This window comes from Cherax quadricarinatus, chromosome 7 (genome assembly GCF_038502225.1).
Source record: "Cherax quadricarinatus isolate ZL_2023a chromosome 7, ASM3850222v1, whole genome shotgun sequence".
NCBI lineage: Eukaryota > Metazoa > Arthropoda > Malacostraca > Decapoda > Parastacidae > Cherax > Cherax quadricarinatus.
The window spans coordinates 42,513,557-42,538,043 of NC_091298.1; the positions used below are offsets into that span (position 1 = coordinate 42,513,557).

General features: G+C 40.6%; 1 protein-coding gene across 9 annotated transcripts in view; it reads right to left on the reverse strand.

Moving 5' to 3' along the window:
* Nucleotides 1-24,487, reverse strand: part of LOC138852355 (zinc finger protein 184-like) — a 120,920-nt gene that overhangs the window by 26,103 nt on the left and 70,330 nt on the right. For 5 of the 9 annotated variants that reach the window (XM_070082400.1, XM_070082402.1, XM_070082399.1 and 2 more), the window contains one exon: nucleotides 284-2,872. The exons of the other annotated variants lie outside the window; for them this stretch is intronic. In XM_070082400.1, coding sequence (XP_069938501.1) covers nucleotides 857-2,206 — 1,350 coding nt within the window. In that variant the 5' untranslated portion in view covers nucleotides 2,207-2,872 and the 3' untranslated portion in view covers nucleotides 284-856. Of the gene's footprint in view, nucleotides 1-283; nucleotides 2,873-24,487 lie in introns of those variants that run through there. 9 annotated transcript variants of the gene reach the window in all.

Consider the following 24,487-nt stretch of genomic DNA (forward strand, 5'->3'; position numbering starts at 1 on the left):
TTGCATGAACTGATGTTTCACCAGTGAATATGGTTCCTCACTATTGTTATTTGAATAGTCATCAAGAGCAATAAAATCAAAGTCTATGTCACTATTATCACCATTACTCAAATCCAAGGCATGGGAACACAAAAATATTAGTTTTTTCTTGTGACGAGGTACATCTGAATGTGACTGAGATGCACCAGCACCAGAGGTGGAAGGTTGAGGGTCGTCAGAATTTTCGGCACTATTTTCAATATCTTATGCATTGCTTTCAGTTACAAATTACTCTTCAGATCCACTTCCATCTGTGTTAGAGCTATTATTTGAGAAGAGGAGATTCTCAATTCACTGGGGAATGAGACCTTCCTTACTGTGAAGTATGATGAACAAAGTGTAGTGAGATGGCACTCCCACAATGCAATGCCGGGTGCCTCGATTTTTTGTCTACTGAGCACATTGACCATGCACACCCATTCTCTTAGATGTAGGCCTACCAGCCTTCTCACACTAAATTTGAAGTTGCTAGAATTATGGTACAGGTCTATGGCTTGGACCCCGGCTTCAAAGCCGTAGAACTAAGGAATGGACCCTCAAAGGGTTAAAGAGTGAGCTCTCATGTGTTGCAACAGATCTGATTTTTGAGAAATTTTTTTAGATATTGTTAACATTGATCTGACTTTTTGTGTGTATGAACTCTCATGTGTCGCATTAAGCCTGATCTTTGTGAAAAATCTTTTAGACATTCAGAACACTGATATGGTTTCTTTTGGGTATGAACACTCATGTGTCATATTAAATTTGATTTATGTGAAAAATCTCTCAGATATTGTGAACACTGGTATGGTTTTTCTTGTGTATGAACTCTAATGTGTCATGCTAGGGATTCTTTATGTGAAAAGTCTTTTAGACATTCGGAACACTGATATGGTTTCTTTTGGGTATGAACACTCATGTGTCGTATTAAATTTGATTTACGTGAAAAATCTCTCAGACATTGTGAACACTGGTATGGTTTTTCTTGTGTATGAACTTTAATGTGTTGTGTTAGGGATGCTTTATATTTAAAGTCTTTCAGACATTCAGAACACTGATATGGTTTTTCTTGTGAATGAACTCTCAAGTGTTGTATTAGAGGTGATTTATGTGAAAAATCTTTTAGACATTCAGAACACTTATATGGTTTTTCTTGTGAATGAATTCTCATGTGTCGTGTTAAATGTGCTCTCTGTGAAAATTTTTTTTGACATTCAGAACAATGATATGGTTTCTCTTGTGTATGAATTTTCATGTGTTGTATTAGAAGTGCTTTATATGAAAAGTCTTTTAGACATTCAGAACAATGATATGGTTTCTCTTGTGTATGAATTTTCATGTGTTGCATTAGAAGTGCTTTATATTTAAAGTTTTTTAGACATTCAGAACACTGATATGTTTTTTCTTGCGTATGAACTCTCATGTGTTTTGCTAGATGTGTTCTCTGCGAAAAGCTTTTTAGACATTCAGAACAATGATATGGTTTTTCTTGTGTATGAATTTTCATGTGTTGTATTAGATATGATTTATATGAAAAGTTTTTTAGACATTCAGAACACTGATGTGGTTTTTCTTGTGTATGAATTTTCATGTGTTGTACTAGATATGATTTACATGAAAAGTTTTTTAGACATTCAGAACACTGATATGGTTTTTCTTGTGTATGAAATTTCATATGTCGTGTTAGATAAAATTTACATGAAAAGTCTTTTAGACATTCAGAACACTGATATGGTTTTTCATGTGTATGAACTCTCATGTGTTGTGTTTGATGTGTTCTCTGTGAAAAGCTTTTTAGACATTCAGAACACTGATATGGTTTTTCTTGTGTATGTATTCTCATGTGTTGTATTAGATATGATTTACGTGAAAAATCTTTTAGACATTCAGAACACTGATATGGTTTTACATGTGTATGAACTCTCATGTGTTGTGTTAGATGTATTCTCTGTGAAAAGCTTTTTAGACATTCAGAACAGTGATATGGTTTTTCTTGTGTATGAACTCTCATGTGTTGTGTTAGATGTGTTCTCTGTGAAAAGCTTTTTAGACATTCAGAACACTGATATGGTTTCTTTTGTGTATGAATTCTCATGTGTCGTATTAGATGTGATTTACGTGAAAAATCTTTTAGACATCCAGAACACTGATAAGATTGTTTCTCTGATGGAACTCTAATGTATTGCATCTTATTTCGCTGTTGTGACTCACAAAATTAAAAGTCCTGACAGTGTCACAATTTTCTAAATGTTCAAGAATCTTATCCTTAAGTTGTGACATCAAAATGCAACATTCAATGAAAAAACTAAGGAATTATTCTGACAAAAGCACATCATCAACATAAGTGTACACATTTAGAAATAAAATATTATGGAGACAAACAAACACATACAATGGACCCCCGGTTTACGATATTATTTCATTCCAGAAGTATGTTCAGGTGCCAGTACTGACCGAATTTGTTCCCATAAAGAATATTGTGAATTAGATTAGTCCATTTCAGACCCCCAAACATACACATACGAACGCACTTACATAAATACACTTACATAATTGGTCGCATTGGGAGCTGATCGTAAACCGGGGGTCCACTGTATTATCAGTGACGGCTTGTAGCAAAACAAATATCTATACTATCATACTGCATCAAACTTCTATTTTTAATAATTTACCGCGTTTCAAATAAAAAATAAAAAATTTGCTTATAAATACATTGAAAACAACATACAACAGATTTTTCTTGTAATATATTTGTCAGTTGCAAAACATTTTAAGGTATGGGTGATGAAGTCATATGTCTGGAAGTGAGCATCTGGGGGACTGAAGCTCTGCAGCTCCTATGGATAAGCCACCACTGAAAATAAGTGTATACATTATCAAAAGTACAGCATCAAAATGAGTGCATACATTAACAAAAGCACAGTATCAACATGAGTGTATACATGGAGAGAATTCCGGGGCTCAATGTTCCCGGAGCCCGGTCTGTGACCAGGCCTCATGGTGGATCAAGGCCTGATCAACCAGGTTGTTATGTCAGTATAGCTACTGAATTCCCCTATACGTACATGTATATGTATATGTATACGTATGTACTCGTGTAGTATATTGTAGATCGTATCATCCATGTATATACTTAGGCTCCGTTTCAGTAGGTTCAGTGACTAGCATGTGTGACGTCACGTGATGCCGTTGTGAGCGCTGCACGCTCATCCTCTCTCTCTTTTCCCCATGCTTAGGTCTACGGCCAACACAGGCAGTCTGGGCTCCCCCCACTCACACACTGGTAATATATGTGTTAACATCCAACGACTGTGTTTAACTCTAACTATCATATCTCTGTGAACCCTCCCAACAAATGGTGCCAGCGGTGTGGGCATAAAATTGTTAATTACGCCGATGTACGGAGATAAACTTCTGTCAGCCGACGATGGCCCTTGTGTGTGACGCATGGCGGCCTAGCTAAGCAGCCTGCTCCTCCGACCCAGCACTCACCAGCCTCTCTGCACTCCTTCCTGGTCAGTCTTTGTGTCTTAGTGTTTTATTTGCTTATTTACATTACTTCCGAGGGGTTAACCCCGGTTTGCAAATTAAGCAAAGTCATAAGGTGCCATCATGCTTCTCACTACATCACCTGAGATACCCAATAACATCCTGGTATCTTTCAATGTTTTACTTCCTGTGTATACAATAATATCCAATACCAGGCCACTGTCACAGTCACAGAGTACAAACAGTTTTATACCAAAGCGTTTCCTCTTGCTCGGTATATACTGTTTGAATGACAGTCTACCTTTGAACAAAATCAAAGACTCGTCAATTACAAGATTCTTGAATGGATAAAAGTACATGTTGAACTTTTGTTTCAGATACATAAAAACATTTCGAATCTTGTATAACCTGTCACTTCTGTCTTGCCCGGTTTTGTCAGAGAAGTGCAACATATGTAACAGTAAGATAAACCTGTTCACTGGGATGATTTCACTGAAGGAAGGGGTGCAAATTAGCCAATCTGTGGACCAGTATGATTTTAAATTATGCTTATAGACACGAGGCTTAAGCATTATTGTTGCAAAAAGCAAATACATTTCATCACAGTTGTCTCTTTCCATCGGTGTAGTCTTGACTGTGGTGATATGATCGTATTTGCCATGGTGTACTCAAAATACTTGTTACTTTCCCTCACAATAGTTTCCATCAAGGGCTGGTCAAAGAATAATTCAAAAGAATCCAGTTCATTTGCAGTGTTTCCAAGAGAACAAGTTGGTAGAATTTCACTTTGAGAGTCATCAAAGTGGTGGGGCTTGGGAACAAAATTGGGATTTTGCTGCCAATCCCAGATATGGTATGCTGGTGGATACTGGACATCATAAGCTGGTTATGGTGGTAGTTGTGGTTGTGGTGGGGTGGTGGCTGACGATCTGCTTTGTCCTTGAGCTGAGGAGTCAGCGGCTTGGGTTCCAGCCTGGGCTGGTGAGTCATGCACGGCCATAGCACTATCATCACCACTACCACCATCACCACCAATACCACCACCTACTGATGCCTGTGGTCTATCCATGCCAAGTGTAGCCACATCATCCTCACTTTCACTATCTATTTCTGGTGTAGGGCCACGGGATGTACTCCGGGATTTACTCCATCCCCTGGGCACTGCATAGGGAACACTACCCAATCACATACATATACCGCATATATATATCACACATATACAGTGGACCCTCGACAAACGATATTAATCCATTCCTGAGGGGCTCATCGTTAGTCGAGTTAATTTTCCCCATAAGAAATAATGGAAATCAAATTAATCCATGCAAGACACTCAAAAGTATGAAAAAAAAATTTTACCACATGAAATATTAAGTGTAATGCAATAGAATAATTACAATAACAACAATAACAATAGATTAATAACAATAGAATAATTGACACTTACCTTTAATGAAGATCTGGTGATGATTGATGGGATGGGAGGACGGGAGAGTGTGGATGGTGTTAGTGTTTAGAAGGGGAATCCCCTTCCATTAGGACTTGAGGCGTCAAGTCCTTGAGGACATTGTTTTTCCTGAACACTCTGGGAGTTTCAGTGATACACCAATAAAGGCTTCACTTTGCAATCACCACTAGCATTAGCACACATCAACAGAGTAAGCCTGTCTTTCATAGGCTTATGGCCTGGGAGTGCCTTTTCCTCCTGAGTAATGTAGGTCCTGCTTGGCATTTTCTTCCAAAACAGGCCTGTTTCATCATAATTAAACACTTGTTCAGGTTTCAATCCTTCAGCCTCTATGTACTCCTAGAATTCCTTCACATATTTTTCAGCTGCTTTTTGGTCCGAACTGCCAGCCTCACCATGCCTTATCACACTATGTATGCCACTACGATTCTTAACCCCTTGACTGTAGAAAGGCCCAATCCTGAAGTGTCTCCTGGTGTCGCAAAATATTCGAAAAAAAAAAAAATATTTTTTCTTATGAAAATGTTAAGATTATTTTTTCTGATTGTTTTAGTCCAAAAAAAAAAAAAAAAAATTCCCATCAGTACTTACACAGATATAGAGGTGTGAAGTTTGCAGCAGCCCTCACTGGTAAACTTTGGTTTACTTGTATTTAAAGGTTTGTTGTTTTTTCACTATTTTATTTTTTCACATAACTTATGTGGCCTGTGAGACCAAAGTAAGGTGCAATATACATATATACACTCGTTGTATACAACACAATAAGCACACAAACATAATTATCAATATATTGTTCACAAAACTTGTTTACAAAAACAAACAATGCAAAAAATTTTTTATTACTATTGTTCTACAATATTTTATTTTTTTATTATCACACTGGCCAATTCCCACCAAGGCAGGGTGGCCCGAAAAAGAAAAACTTTCACCATCATTCACTCCATCACTGTCTTGCCAGAAGGGTGCTTTACACTACAGTTTTTAAACTGCAACATTAACACCCCTCCTTCAGAGTGCAGGCACTGTACTTCCCATCTCCAGGACTCAAGTCCGGCCTGCCGGTTTCCCTGAACCCCTTCATAAATGTTACTTTGCTCACACTCCAACAGCACGTCAAGTATTAAAAACCATTTGTCTCCATTCACTCCTATCAAACATGCTCACGCATGCTTGCTGGAAGTCCAAGCCCCTCACACACAAAACCTCCTTTACCCCCTCTCTCCAACCCCGCCTTCCTTCCACTACAGACTGATACACTCTTGAAATCATTCTGTTTTGCTCCATTCTCTCTACATGTCCGAACCACCTCAACAACCCTTCCTCAGCCCTCTGGACAACAGTTTTGGTAATCCCGCACCTCCTCCTAACTTCCAAACTACGAATTCTCTGCATTATATTCACACCACACATTGCCCTCAGACATGACATCTCCACTGCCTCCAGCCTTCTCCTTGCTGAAACATTCATCACCCATGCTTCACACCCATATAAGAGCATTGGTAAAACTATACTCTCATACATTCCCCTCTTTGCCTCCAAGGACAAAGTTCTTTGTCTCCACAGACTCCTAAGTGCACCACTCACTCTTTTCCCCTCATCAATTCTATGATTCACCTCATCTTTCATAGACCCATCCGCTGACACGTCCACTCCCAAATATCTGAATACATTCACCTCCTCCATACTCTCTCCCTCCAATCTGATATCCAATCTTTCATCACCTAATCTTTTTGTTATCCTCATAACCTTACTCTTTCCTGTATTCACCTTTAATTTTCTTCTTTTGCACACCCTACCAAATTCATCCACCAATCTCTGCAACTTCTCTTCAGAATCTCCCAAGAGCACAGTGTCATCAGCAAAGAGCAGCTGTGACAACTCCCACTTTGTGTGTGATTCTTTATCTTTTAACTCCACGCCTCTTGCCAAGACCCTCGCATTTACTTCTCTTACAACCCCATCTATAAATATATTAAACAACCACGGTGACATCACACATCCTTGTCTAAGGCCTACTTTTACTGGGAAATAATTTCCCTCTTTCCTACATACTCTAACTTGAGCCTCACTATCCTCGTAAAAACTCTTCACTGCTTTCAGTAACCTACCTCCTACACCATACACTTGCAACATCTGCCACATTGCCCCCCTATCCACCCTGTCATACGCTTTTTCCAAATCCATAAATGCCACAAAGACCTCTTTAGCCTTATCTAAATACTGTTCACTTATATGTTTCACTGTAAACACCTGGTCCACACACCCCCTACCTTTCCTAAAGCCTCCTTGTTCATCTGCTATCCTATTCTCCGTCTTACTCTTAATTCTTTCAATAATAACTCTACCATACACTTTACCAGGTATACTCAGCAGACTTATCCCCCTATAATTTTTGCACTCTCTTTTATCCTCTTTGCCTTTATACAAAGGAACTATGCATGCTCTCTGCCAATCCCTAGGTACCTTACCCTCTTCCATACATTTATTAAATAATTGCACCAACCACTCCAAAACTATATCCCCACCTGCTTTTAACATTTCTATCTTTATCCCATCAATCCCGGCTGCCTTACCCCCTTTCATTTTACCTACTGCCTCACGAACTTCCCCCACACTCACAACTGGCTCTTCCTCACTCCTACAAGATGTTATTCCTCCTTGTCCTATACACGAAATCACAGCTTCCCTATCTTCATCAACATTTAACAATTCCTCAAAATATTCCCTCCATCTTCCTATTACCTCTAACTCTCCATTTAATAACTCTCCTCTCCTATTTTTAACTGACAAATCCATTTGTTCTCTAGGCTTTCTTAACTTGTTAATCTCACTCCAAAACTTTTTCTTATTTTCAACAAAATTTGTTGATAACATCTCACCCACTCTCTCATTTGCTCTCTTTTTACATTGCTTCACCACTCTCTTAACCTCTCTCTTTTTCTCCATATACTCTTCCCTCCTTGCATCACTTCTACTTTGTAAAAACTTCTCATATGCTAACTTTTTCTCCCTTACTACTCTCTTTACATCATCATTCCACCAATCGCTCCTCTTCCCTCCCGCACCCACTTTCCTGTAACCACAAACTTCTGCTGAACACTCTAACACTACATTTTTAAACCTACCCCATACCTCTTCGACCCCATTGCCTATGCTCTCATTAGCCCATCTATCCTCCAATAGCTGTTTATATCTTACCCTAACTGCCTCCTCTTTTAGTTTATAAACCTTCACCTCTCTCTTCCCTGATGCTTCTATTCTCCTTGTATCCCATCTACCTTTTACTCTCAGTGTAGCTACAACTAGAAAGTGATCTGATATATCTCTATAAACATGTACATCCTGAAGTCTACTCAACAGTCTTTTATCTACCAATACATAATCCAACAAACTACTGTCATTTCACCCTACATCATATCTTGTATACTTATTTATCCTCTTTTTCTTAAAATATGTATTACCTATAACTAAACCCCTTTCTATACAAAGTTCAATCAAAGGGCTCCCATTATCATTTACACCTGGCACCCCAAACTTACCTACCACACCCTCTCTAAAAGTTTCTCCTACTTTAGCATTCAGGTCCCCTACCACAATTACTCTCTCACTTGGTTCAAACACTCCTATACATTCACTTAACATCTCCCAAAATCTCTCTCTCTCCTCTACATTCCTCTCTTCTCCAGGTGCATACACGCTTATTATGACCCACTTTTCGCATCCAACCTTTTTGTTAATCCACATAATTCTTGAATTTACACATTCATATTCTCTTTTCTCCTTCCATAACTGATCATTTAACATTACTGCTACCCCTTCCTTTGCTCTAACTCTCTCAGATACTCCAGATTTAATCCCATTTATTTCCCCCCACTGAAACTCCCCTACCCCCTTCAGCTTTGTTTCGCTTAGGGCCAGGACATCCAACTTCTTTTCATTCATAACATCAGCAATCATCTGTTTCTTGTCATCCGCACTACATCCATGCACATTTAAGCATCCCAGTTTTATAAAGTTTTTCTTCTTATCTTTTTTAGTAAATGTCTACAGGAGAAGGGGTTACTAGCCCATTGCTCCTGGCATTTTAATCGCCTCATACGACACGCATGGCTTACGGAGGAAAGATTCTTTTCCACTTCCCCATGGACAATAGAAGAAATAAAGAAGAACAAGAGCTATTTAGAAAAAGGAGAAAAACCTAGATGTATGTATATATATATGCATGTGCGTGTCTGTGAAGTGTGACCAAAGTGTAAGTAGGAGTAGCAAGATATCCCTGTTATCTAGCATGTTTATGAGACAGAAAAAGAAACCAGCAATCCTACCATCATGCAAAACAGTTACAGGTTTCTGTTTCACAGTCATCTGGCAGGACGGTAGTACTTCCCTGGGTGGTTGCTGTCTACCAACCTACTACTATAATATATATATACCAATATACAGTCAATGGACATATTCCTAGAAGTTCTGCAGCTTGTGTAACTCTTTGAAACTTGTTTTCATACACAATGGTGTTTTACACTCACACATAAAACGGGTGTGTGTGCATTTTTGTGGACGTTTTTTTTATGTGCAAAGACAAAATACCTCGTCTGAGCAGTTTTCTTCAAAGTATTAGCAGGCAGTTGTGTTATGTAGTTATCCAAGGTAAATGGTCGTGTGTCATCATTCCTTCCTTCCTGCATTCCTTTCCTACCCTTCTTCCTACCTTCCTTTCCTACCTTCCTGCATTCCTTTCCTACCTTCCTTCCTACCTTCCTGCATTCCTTTCCTACCTTCCTGCAATCCTTTACCTACCTTCCTACCTTCCTGCATTCCTTTCCTACCTTCCTTCCTACATTCTTTCATCTTTCCTTACTTTTTTCCTTCCTTTCATCTTGTCCTTCCTTCATTCCTGCTTTCCCTTCTTGCTTCTGGTTTCTATAATATATACACATATATAGTCACTAGATACTTTCATATAACTGCTATTATCTCTATTCAGCAAGCTTGTTTTGTGTAAGTGTGTGTGGCTCATAATTGTTTTGAGTCAGGAGTTGGCAGCTGTCAAAATGACATATTATCTCATTACTCACTCCCCCTACTGCCTGTCAAAAGAATGGGGTTGGATACTGCTTCCCCTCCATTCTATCTAATTATCTTTCTCCCTCATTCTATCTCTTTCAATCTGTCTCTCTCTTTCTATCTGTCTGTCTATCTCTGTCTCACAGGCACACATAAATAAAAGTATACGTAGTGTAAATTACCTAGGATAACCCAAAAAATCCAGACAAAGTGCTATACTCTGCTTGAAGATGTGAGTAAACGTGATGATGACACAGTCTTGTGGCTCTCTCTGAGACAGAGAGGTAGACGGATAGACAGGGAGCTTGGCAGACAGACAAATAGACAGACAGAAATGTTAGTGTACCAGCAAAAACAAAGCAGGGGGATGGTCACCTAATCTTTCCTTATCAGCTGCACCCTCCCCCACCCTCGTTTACGCTCATCAAACGTCATCTCTTATCAGATGTTATCTCCCCTTATCTTGTCACTGTCATGGTGTGAACTGTTTTTCATGCTTCAAGGGAACATATTATTACATATTATTATTATTACCTATTATTCTTCTTCTTCCTCCTCTTCCTCTTCTTTCTTTTCCTCTTCTTTCTCTTCTTCCTCCTCCTCTTCTTCCTCCTCCTCTTCTTCCTCCTCCTCTTCCTCCTCCTCCTCTTCCTCCTCCTCCTCTTCCTCCTCCTCCTCCTCCTCCTCCTCCTCCTCCTCCTCCTCCTCCTCCTCCTCTTCCTCCTCCATTCTTCTGGTATCCTGGGTATTGCTTTTGGTCTCAAACTCCTGGACATCATGAAATTGATCTTCACTGACACATCCATCTGTGTTAGACCATCACTTCCGAAGAGAAGAGTCCCAGATTTGCTGGGAAGTCACATGTTTCTTACCGCTAAGCATGCTGAAAAGGGACGACTGAAATGGCATTCCCACAATGCACCACTGGCTCCCAGGTTTTTTTTTATATGGTGCACACTGACCATGGAGACCCATTCTCTAACATGTGGGCCTACCAGCTTTCTCCTGCTTGATTTGAAGCTGCTAGAATTTATGCATATAGATACGTCAAACACCAGTCAAAGGGTTAAATCTCTCAAACCAACCTTTGCTGGCCTTAAATTCACTCACATCACCACTAGTTGCAGGCATTTTTCTAATTAAATCATCACGCAACTTCCTAGCCTTTTCACATATGATCGCTATCTGTTTTTCGTTTATCCACACCAATAACAGTCTCTCAACATCTTCTATCACGTGCGATCTCAGTTTCGAAAACATAGTTGCACCTTTGGCAAAAACAGCTTCCTTGATTGCCGTTTTCTTGACCACAATAGTAGCGTTGGTTGATTGGGGTTTTGTGTACAACCTGGCCAGCTCCGACACACGCACTCCACTTTCATACTTAGCAATGATCTCTTTCTTCATATCCATAGTAATTTTCACCCTTTTTGCTGTAGGGTTGGCACTAGAAGCTTTCTTGGGGCCCATGGTGACTTATTTTGCAGGTGCAATCACTAAAAATGCTGTGATAATATGAAATGTTCTGATTGTATGTTTGGATGGGACCGCGGTGGTTAACTGGCTTGTAAACACAGGCCACAAGTGGACTTGTCTCCGACTGAACGAATCTCGTTGGTCGAGTTTTTTAGCACGAGACGTTAAATACACAAATAACCTGCACATAAAAGAGAGAAGCTTACGACGATGTTTCGGTCCGACTTGGACCGAAACGTCGTCGTAAGCTTCTCTCTTTTATGTGCGGGTTATTTGTGTATTGTTCCAGTCACGGTATTGTGCCTTTTTGTTATTCACGTTAAAATGTATCACTAGTCGGATTTAACATTAGATGATGCCAGCGTTGGTCGAGGGTCCACTGTATATATCACCATATATAGTGACACGTCACTGACGAATATAACTTTCCACTATCACTACTCGAATGATCGTCAAGAGCAATAAAATCACAATCCACGTCACTATAATCATCATTACTGAAGTCAGAGGCCTGGCCACGCGAAAATATTAGTTTTCTCTTGGGACTAGGTACAACTGAATGTGACTGAGACGTGCCCACATCAGAGGCAGAAGGTTGAGGATCGTCAGGATTTTCTGCACTGTTTTTGATATCCTAGTCATTCCTTTCAGTCACTACAGTGGACCCCCGGTTAACGATTTTAATCCGTGCAAGAGGGCTCATCGTTATGCGAAATAATCGTTATGCGAATGAATTTTCCCCATAAGAAATAATGGAAATAAAATTAATCCGTGCAAGACGCCCAAAAGTATGAAAAAAATTTTTTTTTACCACATGAAATGTTAATTTTAATACACACAAACTGAAAAAGGCATGCACAATTAAATGACACTTACTTTTATTGAAGATCTGGTGATGATTGATGGGATGGGAGGAGGGGAGAGAGTGTGTTAGTGTTTAGAAGGGGAATCCCCTTCCATTAGGACTTGAGGTAGTAAGTCCTTTTCTGGGGTTACTTCCCTTCTTCTTTTAATGCCACTAGGGCCAGCTTCAGAGTCACTGGACTTCTTTCGCACAAGATATCTGTCCATAGTGGCCTGTACCTCTCGTTCCTTTATGACTTGCCTAAAGTGTTTCACAACATTGTCAGTGTAATAATCACCAGCACGGCTTGCAATAGCTGTGTGAGGGTGATTTTCATCCATGAAGGTTTGCACTTCAAGCCACTTAGCACAGATTTCCTTTATCTTTGTAGTAGGCAACTTCTTCAATTTCTCTCTCCCCTCCTCTGAACCAGTTTCCTCAGGTCTGGCCTCTTGCTCTTGAAGTTGATCTATCAGCTCATCAGTGGTTAGTTCTTCATTGTCCTCCTCCACCAACTCTTCCACATCCTCCCCACTAACCTCCAACCCCAAGGACTTTCCCAATGCCACAATGGATTCCTCAACTGGCACAGGATTCTCAGGGTTAGCCTCAAACCCTTCAAAATCCCTTTTGTCTACACATTCTGGCCACAGTTTCTTCCAAGCAGAGTTCAAGGTCCTCTTAGTCACTTCCTCCCAAGCCTTACCTATAAGGTTTACACAATTGAGGATATTAAAGTGATCTCTCCAAAACTCTCTTAGAGTCAGTTGAGTTTCTGAGGTCATTACAAAGCACCTTTCAAACAGAGCTTTTGTGTACAGTTTCTTGAAGTTGGAAATAACCTGCTGGTCCATGGGCTGCAGGAGAGGAGTGGTATTAGGAGGCAAAAACTTCACCTTAATGAAGCTCATGTCCCCATAAAGTCGCTCTGCCACGTCTGTAGGATGACCAGGGGCATTGTCTAACACCAGGAGGCACTTAAGTTCTAATTTCTTTTCAGTTAGGTAATTTTTCACATTGGGGGCAAATGCATGGTGTAACCAGTTATAGAAAAATTCCCTAGTGACCCATGCCTTACTGTTTGCCCTCCACAGCACACACAAATTATCCTTGAGGACATTCTTTTGCCTGAACGCTCTGGGAGTTTCAGAGTGATACACTAATAAAGGCTTCACTTTGCAATCACCAGTAGCATTGGCACACATCAACAAAGTAAGCCTGTCTTTCATAGGCTTATGTCCTGGGAGTGCCTTTTCCTCCTGAGTAATGTAGGTCCTGCTTGGCATTTTCTTCCAGAACAGGCCTGTTTCATCACAATTAAACACTTGTTCAGGTTTCAGTCCTTCAGTTTCTATGTACTCCTTGAATTCCTGCACATATTTTTCAGCCGCTTTGTGGTCCGAACTGGCAGCCTCACCATGCCTTATCACACTATGGATGCCACTACGCTTCTTAAATCTCTCAAACCAACCTTTGCTGGCCTTAAATTCACTCACATCATCACTAGTTGCAGGCATTTTTTTAATTAAATCGTCATGCAACTTCCTAGCCTTTTCACATATGATCGCTTGAGAGACGCTATCTCCTGCTAGCTGTTTTTCATTTATCCACACCAATAAGAGTCTCTCAACATCTTCCATCACTTGCGATCTTTGTTTCGAAAACACAGTTGAACCTTTGGCAAGAACAGCTTCCTTGATTGTCTTTCTGGTGCCCACAATAGTAGCGATGGTTGATTGGGGTTTCTTGTACAGCTTGACTAGGTCGGCTATACGCACTCCACTTTCATACTTATCAATTATCTCTTTCTTCATCTCTATAGTAATTCTTACCCTTTGAGGTGTAGGGTTGGCACTAGAAGCTTTCTTGGGGCCCATGGTCACTTATTTTCCAGAAACAGCACCGAAAATACTGTAATAATACGAAATATTCCGAGTGTATGCTTGGATGTTACCGCCGAGGCTGGCTGGTAAACAATGGGACGGGGCGGCACATGTGAGGCTGGCTGAGGGCACATTGGACGCGTCTCGGACGAAAATCGGTAAGCGGGTTTTTAATCGGTATGCGCGGCAAAAATTTTGCGATAAAAGTAATCGTTATGCGGAAAAATCGCTATGTGATGCCATCGTTATGCGGGGGTCCACTGTAATTGATCAAAGCCAGAGAATTCTTCTTCATTTACACTTCCATCAGAGTCAGAACTATCAGATAGGATGAGGAGAGTCCCAATTCGCCTTGGAGTGAGAGCTGCCTTGCGATGAGGCATGGTGAACAAAGGTAACTGAGGCGGCATTCCCACAATGCCATGTGGGTGCCTAGAATTTTTGTTTATGGCGCACACACACCATGCAGACTCATTCTCTCAAATGTAAGCCTACCAGCCTTCTCGTGCTAAATTTGACACCGCTAGAATTTTGGCGTAGATCTACGGTTTGGACCCTCAACGTATAGCCATCGATCTACTGCACAGACCCTGAAAGGGTAAGAAAAATGCCTGCAACTAGTGGTGATGTGAGTGAATTTAAGGCCAGCAAAGGTTGGTTTGAGAGATTTAAGAATGATAGTGGCATATATAGTGTGATAAGGCATGGTGAGGCTCCCAGTTTGGACCAAAAAGCAGCTGAAAAATATGTGAAGGAATTCAAGGAGTACATAGACAGTGAAGAATTGAAACCTGAAAAAGTGTTTAATTGTGACGAAACAGGCCTGTTTTAGAAGAAAATGCTAAACAGGACCTACATTACTCAGGAAGAAAAGCACTCCCAGGACATAAGCCTATGAAAGACAGGCTTACTGCTTTGTGTGGTAATGCTAGTGGTGATTGCAAAGTGAAGCCTTTATTGGTGTATCACTCTGAAACTCCCAGAGTGTTCAGGAAAAACAATGTCCTCAAGGCTAATTTGTGTGTGCTGTGGAGGGCAAACAGTAAGGCATGGGTCACTAGGGACTTTTTCTATGACTGGTGTCACCATGTGTTTGACCCCATTGAAAAATTACCTCCTGCAAAATAAATTGGACCTTAAGTGCCTCCTGGTATTAGACAATGCTCCTGGTCATCCTTCAGACTTGGCAGAGCGAATTTCGGGGGACATGAGCTTCATCAAAGTGAAGTTTTTGCCTCCTAATACCACTCCTCTCCTGCAGCCCATGGACCAGCAGGTCATTTCAAACTTTAAAAAAGTCTATACAAAAGCTATGTTTCAAAAGTGCTTTGAAGTGACCTCAGACACTCGATTGACCCTAAGAGAGTTTTGGAAAAATCCCTTTAGTATCCTCAGTTGTGTAAACCTTATAGGTAAGGCTTGGGAGGGAGTGACTAAGAGGACCTTGAACTCTGCTTGGAGGAAGTTGTGGCCACAATGTGTAGAAGAGAGGGATTTTGAAGGGTTTAGGGCTAACCCTCAGAAGCCTATGCCAGTTTTGGAATCCTTTGTGGCACGGGAAGTTCTTGGGGTTGAAGGGTAGTGGGGAGGATGTGGAAGAGTTGGTGGAGGAGGACAATGAAGAACTAACCACTGATGAGCTGCAAGAGCCTCTGCAACAGCAAGAGGCCAGACTTGAGGAAACTGCTTCAGAGGACGAGAGAAAGAAATTGAGGAAGTTGCCTACTTCAAAGATTAACCCTTTCAGGGTCTGTGCCGTAGATCTACGGCTTTACGTTCAGTGTCCAAACTGTAGATCTATGCCAAAATTCTAGCGGCATCAAATTTAGCACGAAAAGCTGGTAGGCCTACATGTGAGAGAACTGGTCTGCGTGGAGTGTGCGCCATAAACAAAAATTCTAGGCGCCCGCATAGCATTGTGGGAACACCGGCTCAGTTACCATAGTTCATCATGCCTCATCGCAAGGCAGCTCTCACTCCAAGGAAAACTGGGACTCTCCTCATCCTATCTGATAGTTCTGACTCTGATGGAAGTGGAAATGAAGAATAATTCTTTGGCTTTGATCAGTTAGTGACCTAAAGGAATGACCATGATATCGATAATACTGCAGAAAACCCTGAAGATCCTCAACCTTCTACCTCTGGTGTGGGCACACCTCAGTCACGTTCAGCTGTACCTCATCGCAAGAGAAAACTATTATTTTCGCGTGGCCAGGCCTCTGACATCATTAATGACGATGATAGTGACGTGGATTGTGATTTTATTGCTCTTGACAATCATTCAAAGATTTTTATGATATGGGACGTTAGCACTATTGATCTGTAGTCTTTGCTATTGCTTTACTGCCTCCGTTGTTGAGGGGAGAAAGTCTGATTTTTTAGTAGCTGTGCGACAACCCTGGGGTCCATGCTCCCTTACCACAGGATGTTAAAAGCCCGTGATATGGGTTTCTTGCACTTCTTGATGAACACAGAGTTCCATGACTCTGGGCCTGGGGCAGAGTGCATGAGCATGTCATTTATCACCTTTTCGAAGTCATTTGGCATCAGGATAATGTCAGATAGGTGTGTGTCTTCCAAATTCTGTCTCTCATATTCTATTATATTCACCAGTGAAGCATTGGTATATACTCCGCCACATGCGCTCGGGTAGTGTTCCCTATGCAGTGCCCAGGGGACGGAGTACATCCCGGAGTACATCCCATGGCCCTACACCAGGAATAGACAGTGAAAGTGAGGATGATGTGGCTACACTTGGCATGGATAGACCACAGGCATCAGTAGGTGGTGGTGTGGTGATGGTAGTGCCACGGCCATGCATGACTCACCAGTCCAGGGTGGGACCCATGCTGCTGCCTCCTCAGCTCAAGGACAAAGTGGAGCATCAACCACCAGCCCACCACAACCATAACTACCACCACAACCAGCTTATGATGTCCAGTATCCACCAGCAAACCGTATCTGGGAATGGCAGCAAAATCCCAATTTTGTTCCCAAGCCCCACCACTTTGATGACTCTCAAAGTGAAATTCTACCTACTTGTCGCCTTGGAAACACTGCAAATGAACAGGAATTTTTTGAACTATTCTTTGACCAGCCCTTGATGGAAACTATTGTGAGGAAAAGTAACAAGTATTTTAAGTACACCATGGCAAATACGATCATATCACCACAGTCAAGACTACACCAGTGGAAAAAGACAACTGTTGCAGAAATGTATTTTCTTTTTGCAACAATAATGCTCATGTCTCATGTCTATAAGCATAAAATAAAATCATACTGGTCCACAGATTGGCTAATTTGTACCCCGGTCTTCAGTGAAATCATCCCAGTAAACAAGTTTATCTTACTGTTACGTATGTTGCACTTCTCTGACAAAACCAGGCCTGACAGAAGTGACAGGTTATACAAGATTAGAAATGTTTTTATGTATCTGAAACAAAAGTTCAACATGTACTTTTATCCATTCAAGAATCTTGTACTTGACAAGTCTTTGATTTTGTTCAAAGGTAGACTGTCGTTCAAACAGTATATACCGAGCAAGAGGAAACGCTTTGGTATAAAACTGTTTGTACTCTGTGACTGTGACAGTGGCCTGGTATTGGATATTGTTGTATACATTGGGAGTAAAACATTGAAAGATACCAAGATGTTATTGGGTATCTCAGGTGACATAGTGAGAAGCATGATGGCACCTTATCTTGGTAAGGGGCATATATTATATACTGATAACTGGTACACAAACCCTTTACTCATTGATTTCTTGTGAGTGAACATGACAGATGTGTGTGGCACAGTGCGTTCTAATCGTAAACATATGCCCAGGTTCAACGCAGGCACTCGTGGTGAAGAGGTGCAGGTGTTTACTGCCAATGACATCATGGCATGCGGTGGCATGACAAACGAGATGTCACATTGTTGACAACCATCCACCGTAATGAAATGCAAGATAGTGGCAAAGTTGATAGAGTGACTAATGAACGTATTCGAAAACCAGCAACAGTGATTGATTATACACAAAACATGCGTTTGGTTGACAAATGTGACATGAAGATTGGCTTTGTTGATTGTGTTCGTAAGAGTTACAAGTGGTACATGAAACTTTTCTTCCATCTCATGGACATTTCAATGCTCAATGCATATAATATGTACCAAATGAAGACTGGCAACAGACCACCGTATGGTGAATTTTGTTTGTCTGTTGTCAGACAACTCATAATGAAGTACCAGGTTACCTGGAGGTTACCTGGAGGTTATTCCGGGGATCAACGCCCCCGCGGCCCGGTCCACGACCAGGCCTCCCGATGGATCAGGGCCTGATCAACTAGGCTGTTACTGCTGGCCGCACGCAGTCCGACGTACGAGCCACAGCCAGGCTGATCCGGCACTGACTTTAGGTATCTGTCCAGCTCTCTCTTGAAGGCAGCCAGGGGTTTATTGGCAATTCCCCTAATGCTTGATGGGAGGCTGTTGAACAGTTTTGGGCCCCGGACACTTATGGTGTTTTCTCTTAGTGTACCAATGGCGCCCCTACTTTTTATTGGCGGCATTTTGCATCGCCTGCCCAGTCTTTTACTTTCGTAGGGAGTGATTTCTGTGTGCAGATTTGGGACCATTCCTTCCAAGATTTTCCAAGTGTAGATTATGATATATCTCTCCCTCCTGCGTTCCAACGAGTACAAGTCAAGTGCTTTCAAGCGTTCCCAGTAGTTAAGGTGCTTGACAGAACTTATACGTGCAGTAAAGGATCTCTGTACACTCTCTAGATCTGCGATTTCACCTGCTTTGTATGGAGATGTTAATGTACAGCAGTATTCCAGCCTAGAGAGAACAAGTGATTTGAAAAGGATCATCATGGGCTTGGCATCTCTCGTTTTGAAAGTTCTCATTATCCATCCTATCATTTTCTTTGCACGTGCGATCGTGGCACTGTTGTGATCCTTGAAAGTGAGATCCTCAGACATTACTACTCCCAGGTCCCTTACATTAATTTTCCGCTCTATTGTATGGCCGGAGTCAGTAGTATACTCTGTTCTAGTTATTATCTCCTCCAGTTTTCCATAACGGAGTAGTTGGAATTTGTCCTCATTGAACATCATATTGTTTACCGTGGCCCACTGGAAAACTTTGTTTATATCTTCTTGGAGGTTAACCGCGTCCTCAGCAGATGACAGCCTCATGCAGATCCTAGTATCATCCGCAAAGGATGATACGGTGCTGTGGTGTATATCTCTGTTTATGTCTGATATGAGGATAAGGAATAAGATGGGGGCGAGTACTGTGCCTTGTGGAACAGAGCTCTTCACTATGGCAGCCTCCGATTTAACTCTGTTGACCACTACTCTTTGTGTTCGATTTGTTAGGAAGTTGAAGATCCATCTCCCCACTTTCCCAGTTATTCCTTTAGCACGTATTTTATGGGCTATTACGCCATGATCGCATTTGTCAAATGCTTTTGCAAAGTCTGTGTATATTACATCTGCATTCTGATTTTCTTCCAGTGCATCCAAGGCCATGTCATAGTGATCCAGTAGTTGTGAGAGGCAGGAGCGACCTGCCCTGAACCCATGTTGCCCTGGATTGTGCAGATTTTGGGAATCCAGGTGATTTGCAATCCTGCTTCTTAGCACTCTTTCAAAGATTTTTATGATGTGGGACGTCAGAGTTATTGGTCTATAGTTCTTAGCTAATGCTTTGCTGCCACCTTTATGGAGCGGGGCTATATCCGTTGTTTTAAGTGACTGTGGAATTTCACCCATGTCCAAGCTCCTCCTCCATAGTGTACTTAGGGCACGCGAGAGGGGTTTCTTGCAGTTCTTAATGAAAACAGAGTTCCACGAGTCTGGGCCCGGGGCTGAGTGCATAGGCATGTTGTCAATGGCTTTTTCGAAATCTATCGGAGTTAGGGTAATGTCGGAAATCTGGCATACATTTATGGAGTTTTGAGGCTCATTCATGAAGAAATCATTTGGGTCGTCGATCCTCAGACCGATTAGTGGTTCACTAAACACAGAGTCGTACTGGGATTTCAATATTTCACTCATTTCCTTGTTGTCGTCTGTGTAAGTCCCATCCTGTCTGAGTAAGGGCCCGATACTAGATGTGGTATTTGCCTTGTTTTTGGCATATGAAAAGAAATATTTGGAATTTCTTTCAATTTCACTAATAGCTTTAAGCTCCTCCTGCCTCTCCTGGTTCCTGTAAGAGTCATTTAGCTTAAGTTCGATAGTTTCCACTTCCCTGGTCAGCGCCTCCTTTCGTGTATCAGATATTCTAGCACTCCTGAGGAGCTCAGTGACTCTTCGTCGTCTTCTGTAGAGGGAGCGTCTTTTTCTCTCCAGTTTACTCCTGCTCTTCTTCTTTCTTAGGGGAATATGCCTAGAACATGCTTCGGCTACCAGGAAGTTGATCCTTTCAAGGCACTGGTTTGGGTCCATGTCATTTAAGACATCTTCCCAACATGTTTCGTTTAGGACATGGTTTACCTGGTCCCAGTTGATGTTCTTGTTGTTGAAATTGTATTTTGTGAAGACACCTTCACCGGTACATGCATTCTGCTGTTCAGGACCCCTATGCATGTACGTCTGGACTTCGATTAGATTGTGATCGGAATTAGTTGTTTTTGATATTCTTATGTCTCTTATCAGGTCCTCATTATTTGTGAAGATAAGGTCAAGTGTGTTTTCTAGTCTTGTTGGCTCCACTATCTGCTGGCTTAAGGTGTGTTTTTCGCAGAGACTTAGTAGCTCATGTGTGTGTGACCTTTCATCTGCGCTACCTCCGGGGATTGTTTCAGCTATAACATTATTTGCTACATTTTTCCATTTTGTATGCCTTAGGTTGAAATCACCAAGCAGTAAGATGTTTGGGGATGGAGCTGGAAGGTTTTCCAAACAGTAATCGATTTTCAGTAGCTGTTCCTTGAACTGTTGGGAGGTTGTATCTGGTGGCTTGTATACAACCACAATGACTAGGTTTTGGTTCTCGATCTTTATTGATAGAACTTCAACTACCTCATTTGTGGTGTTCAGCAACTCCGTGCAGATAAGGGACTCTTTGACATACAGGCCAACCTGCTATACAAAACCGTCCTCGAACTCCTCAGGATATACCCAAGCGTTTGAGGAGGGAAGGTGATCATTTCATAATACAGCTTCCTGCAACTAAGAAGAAATTTCTCAGAAGAGATGTGTTGTCTGTGCACAAACAAAATGACAGCAACAAAGACATAAAGACACTTGGTTTATGTGCAAGGGATGTAAGGTACTTCTGTGCATGATACCTTGTTTCAAGGACTTCCACAAGCTGCAGAAGTTCTAAAAACATGTCCAGTGATTGTACATATGTAAATATACGATAGAACATTAGTATTATACAAGATTTGTGCATGTTTATTGTAATAAACAAAAGTGGTAAACAATATTATAATAATAACTTTAGTGTAGTTATTGTGTATATATATACATTATATTGGTCTCACAGGCCACAAATGTTACTAAGAAAAGAAAAAAATTAGAAAAGAAAAGAAAAAAGTATAAAAAAACGTAAAATAAATGCGAGTTTGTGAAAATCGCCGATGTTGCCGCCACCCGGTCATTTTGGGTCAACTTCTCGCCTCTGTATCTCGGTAAGTACTGATCAGAATTTTTTTTCTTTTTTGCTTTATTAACTTCACAAAAATATACTCTTTAATTCTGTAAGAAAAGGGTTAAGGAAGTGTGTGCAAAGTGGGTTGAAGTACAAACCTTTATGGATGAAAATCACTCTCACACAGCTATTGCAAGCCGTGCTGTGACTATTACAATGACAATGTTGTGAACCACTTTACACAAATCTTCAAGGAACGAGAGGTACAGAGCTCTATGAACAGATTTATTGTGTGACAGGGTCCAGTGACTCTCAAGCTGGTTCTAGTGGCATTAAAAAACAAAGAAGGGAAGTAATCCCAGAAAAGGACTTGCTTCCTCAAGTCCTCATGGAAGGGGATTCCCCTTCCAAAGAATAACAAGATTCACCATCTCCCCTCCTCCCATCCCATCAATCATCACCATATCTTCAATAAAGGTAAGTGTCACATATTCTTTATTTAGTACAGTAGTAATTGTGCACGTCGTCTTCTTTTTGTGTGTAGGAAAATTTATATTTCATGTGGTAAATTTTTTTTTTCATACTTTGGGGTGTCACGAATGGATTAATTTGATTTCCATTATTTCTTATGGGGAAAATTAATTCATCTAACGATAATTTCGTCTATGAGCTCTCAGGAACGGATTAATATCGTTAGCCAAGGGTACTGTACCTCCCTGGGTGGTTGCTGCCTACCATCCTACTACCTTCATAAAAAAGTAAATGTAAGTGTAAATATAAAAGGACCCCAATGGAAATAAGTCACTCTGACTTTTTTGGGTTATCCTGAGTACTTTACACATATGCTGCTATGTATGATAATCTATGTAACTGTATTTGTGTACACCTGAATAAACTTACTTATTTATGAATTAAAATGTAAATTATTCTTATTTATAAATTATGAAGATTGTTTCAGTGTGAATAGAGATGGTGGCTTCTGCTGCCTCCTCCATCACCACCAATATGTACAGCTTCTCTCAGTGGCCCTTATAAACCCAACAACAACACTTCCACCATTTACTCCTCACATACATTATGACATTTGATTCATTATAGAGTATATATCTTGTTTCTATGTTATTAATACTATTTATTATGTCATATTAGATGAATTGTGATAGATAAAAAGGCCATAGAGATAATATTAGCATCATATTGAAGCATAATAAACTCATCTCCTTCTTGCCTCCTACCTGTCTTCCATACACCAACAAGAGTCAATAAAGGTAAGTGTGATGTTAAATGTTTATCTAATTTATTAGTGCTTTATATTTATTTGTCATTGTTTTCTGTATGTATAACTATATTTAATCTTCAAAAAAATATTTTTTAATACTTTTGGCTGTATGAAATGGATTAGTTGGATTTCCATTATTTTTTATGGGGAAAATTAATTTAGATAACGAAAGAATCGGTTAAAGACGAGCTCTCTGGAATGGATTAGTATCATTAACTGAGAGTCCACTGTATATTCCAATGAAGTTTTAATTTTCTCACGTTTTCCACATCAGAGTAATTAAAATTTCTCATCATTGAATTTCCTATTGTTTTCTGCAGCCCATTTAAAGAGCTGGTTGATGTCTGCCTGGAGTCAGGGGCATTGTAAGTGGGGGGGGGCTGCCCCAGGTGACACCATTTAGGGGGTGACACCAAAGAGCCTCTAAAGGTGACACTAATGCCCAAAACAGTGCTGCACCAACATAAGAGAAGAATCCTTCATTTCTATATATCCTGTTACATATTAACTAAGTACAAATAAGCCTATACATATAGGGAAAATCATAGTTTGATGATGTGGCAGATGATTTTGCTTAATTGAAGGCAAGGAAATGTAAGATCAGATACACTGAGATGTTACCTGTACTGAAGGTCAAATTGGAACTAGTATTTCTCTGATATTGCAATGTTTTTCTTTGTTTTTCAAGTTTTTTTTTCTTTTGGCATCATTGAAGATGAATAATTGTAGGATCTGTTGCCTGTACTCAAAGTGGTATTTGAATTTATGTTTCCTCAATATTACTACACTTATTTATTTTATCATTAATAAAGTTGAGAAGTATTCTCCTGTTCAGTTTATGGTGCCGTACTAGTATGGCTTGCATGCCAGGGTTGGTGCCGTACTAGTATGCATAAATTCTAGCACCTTCAAATCTAGCGAGAGAAAGCTGGTAGGCCTACATATGTAAGAATGGGTCTATGTGGTCAGTGTGTGTGGTATAAAAATAATCCTGCAGCACACAGTGTATAATGAGAAAAAAAAACCTCCGACCGTGTTTTTGGTTTAACCCTTTCAGGGTTTCGGCCGTACTAGTACGGCTTACGCACCAGTGTCCATGATGTGCTAGTATGCATAAATTCTAGCACCTTCAAATCTAGTGAGAGAAAGCTGGTAGGCCTACATATGAAAGAATGGGTCTATGTGGTCAGTGCGAGCAGAATAAAAAAAAACCTGCAGCACACAATGCATAATGAGAAAAAAAACTTTTTGGATTAAAACAGCGACTTTGCACTATATTTTCGTATGGTATTTTTTGTTGTATTCTAGTTTTCTTGGTGTCATTGTATAGAATGGAAGACATATTACAGAAATTGAGATGATTTTGACTGGTTTTACAAAGA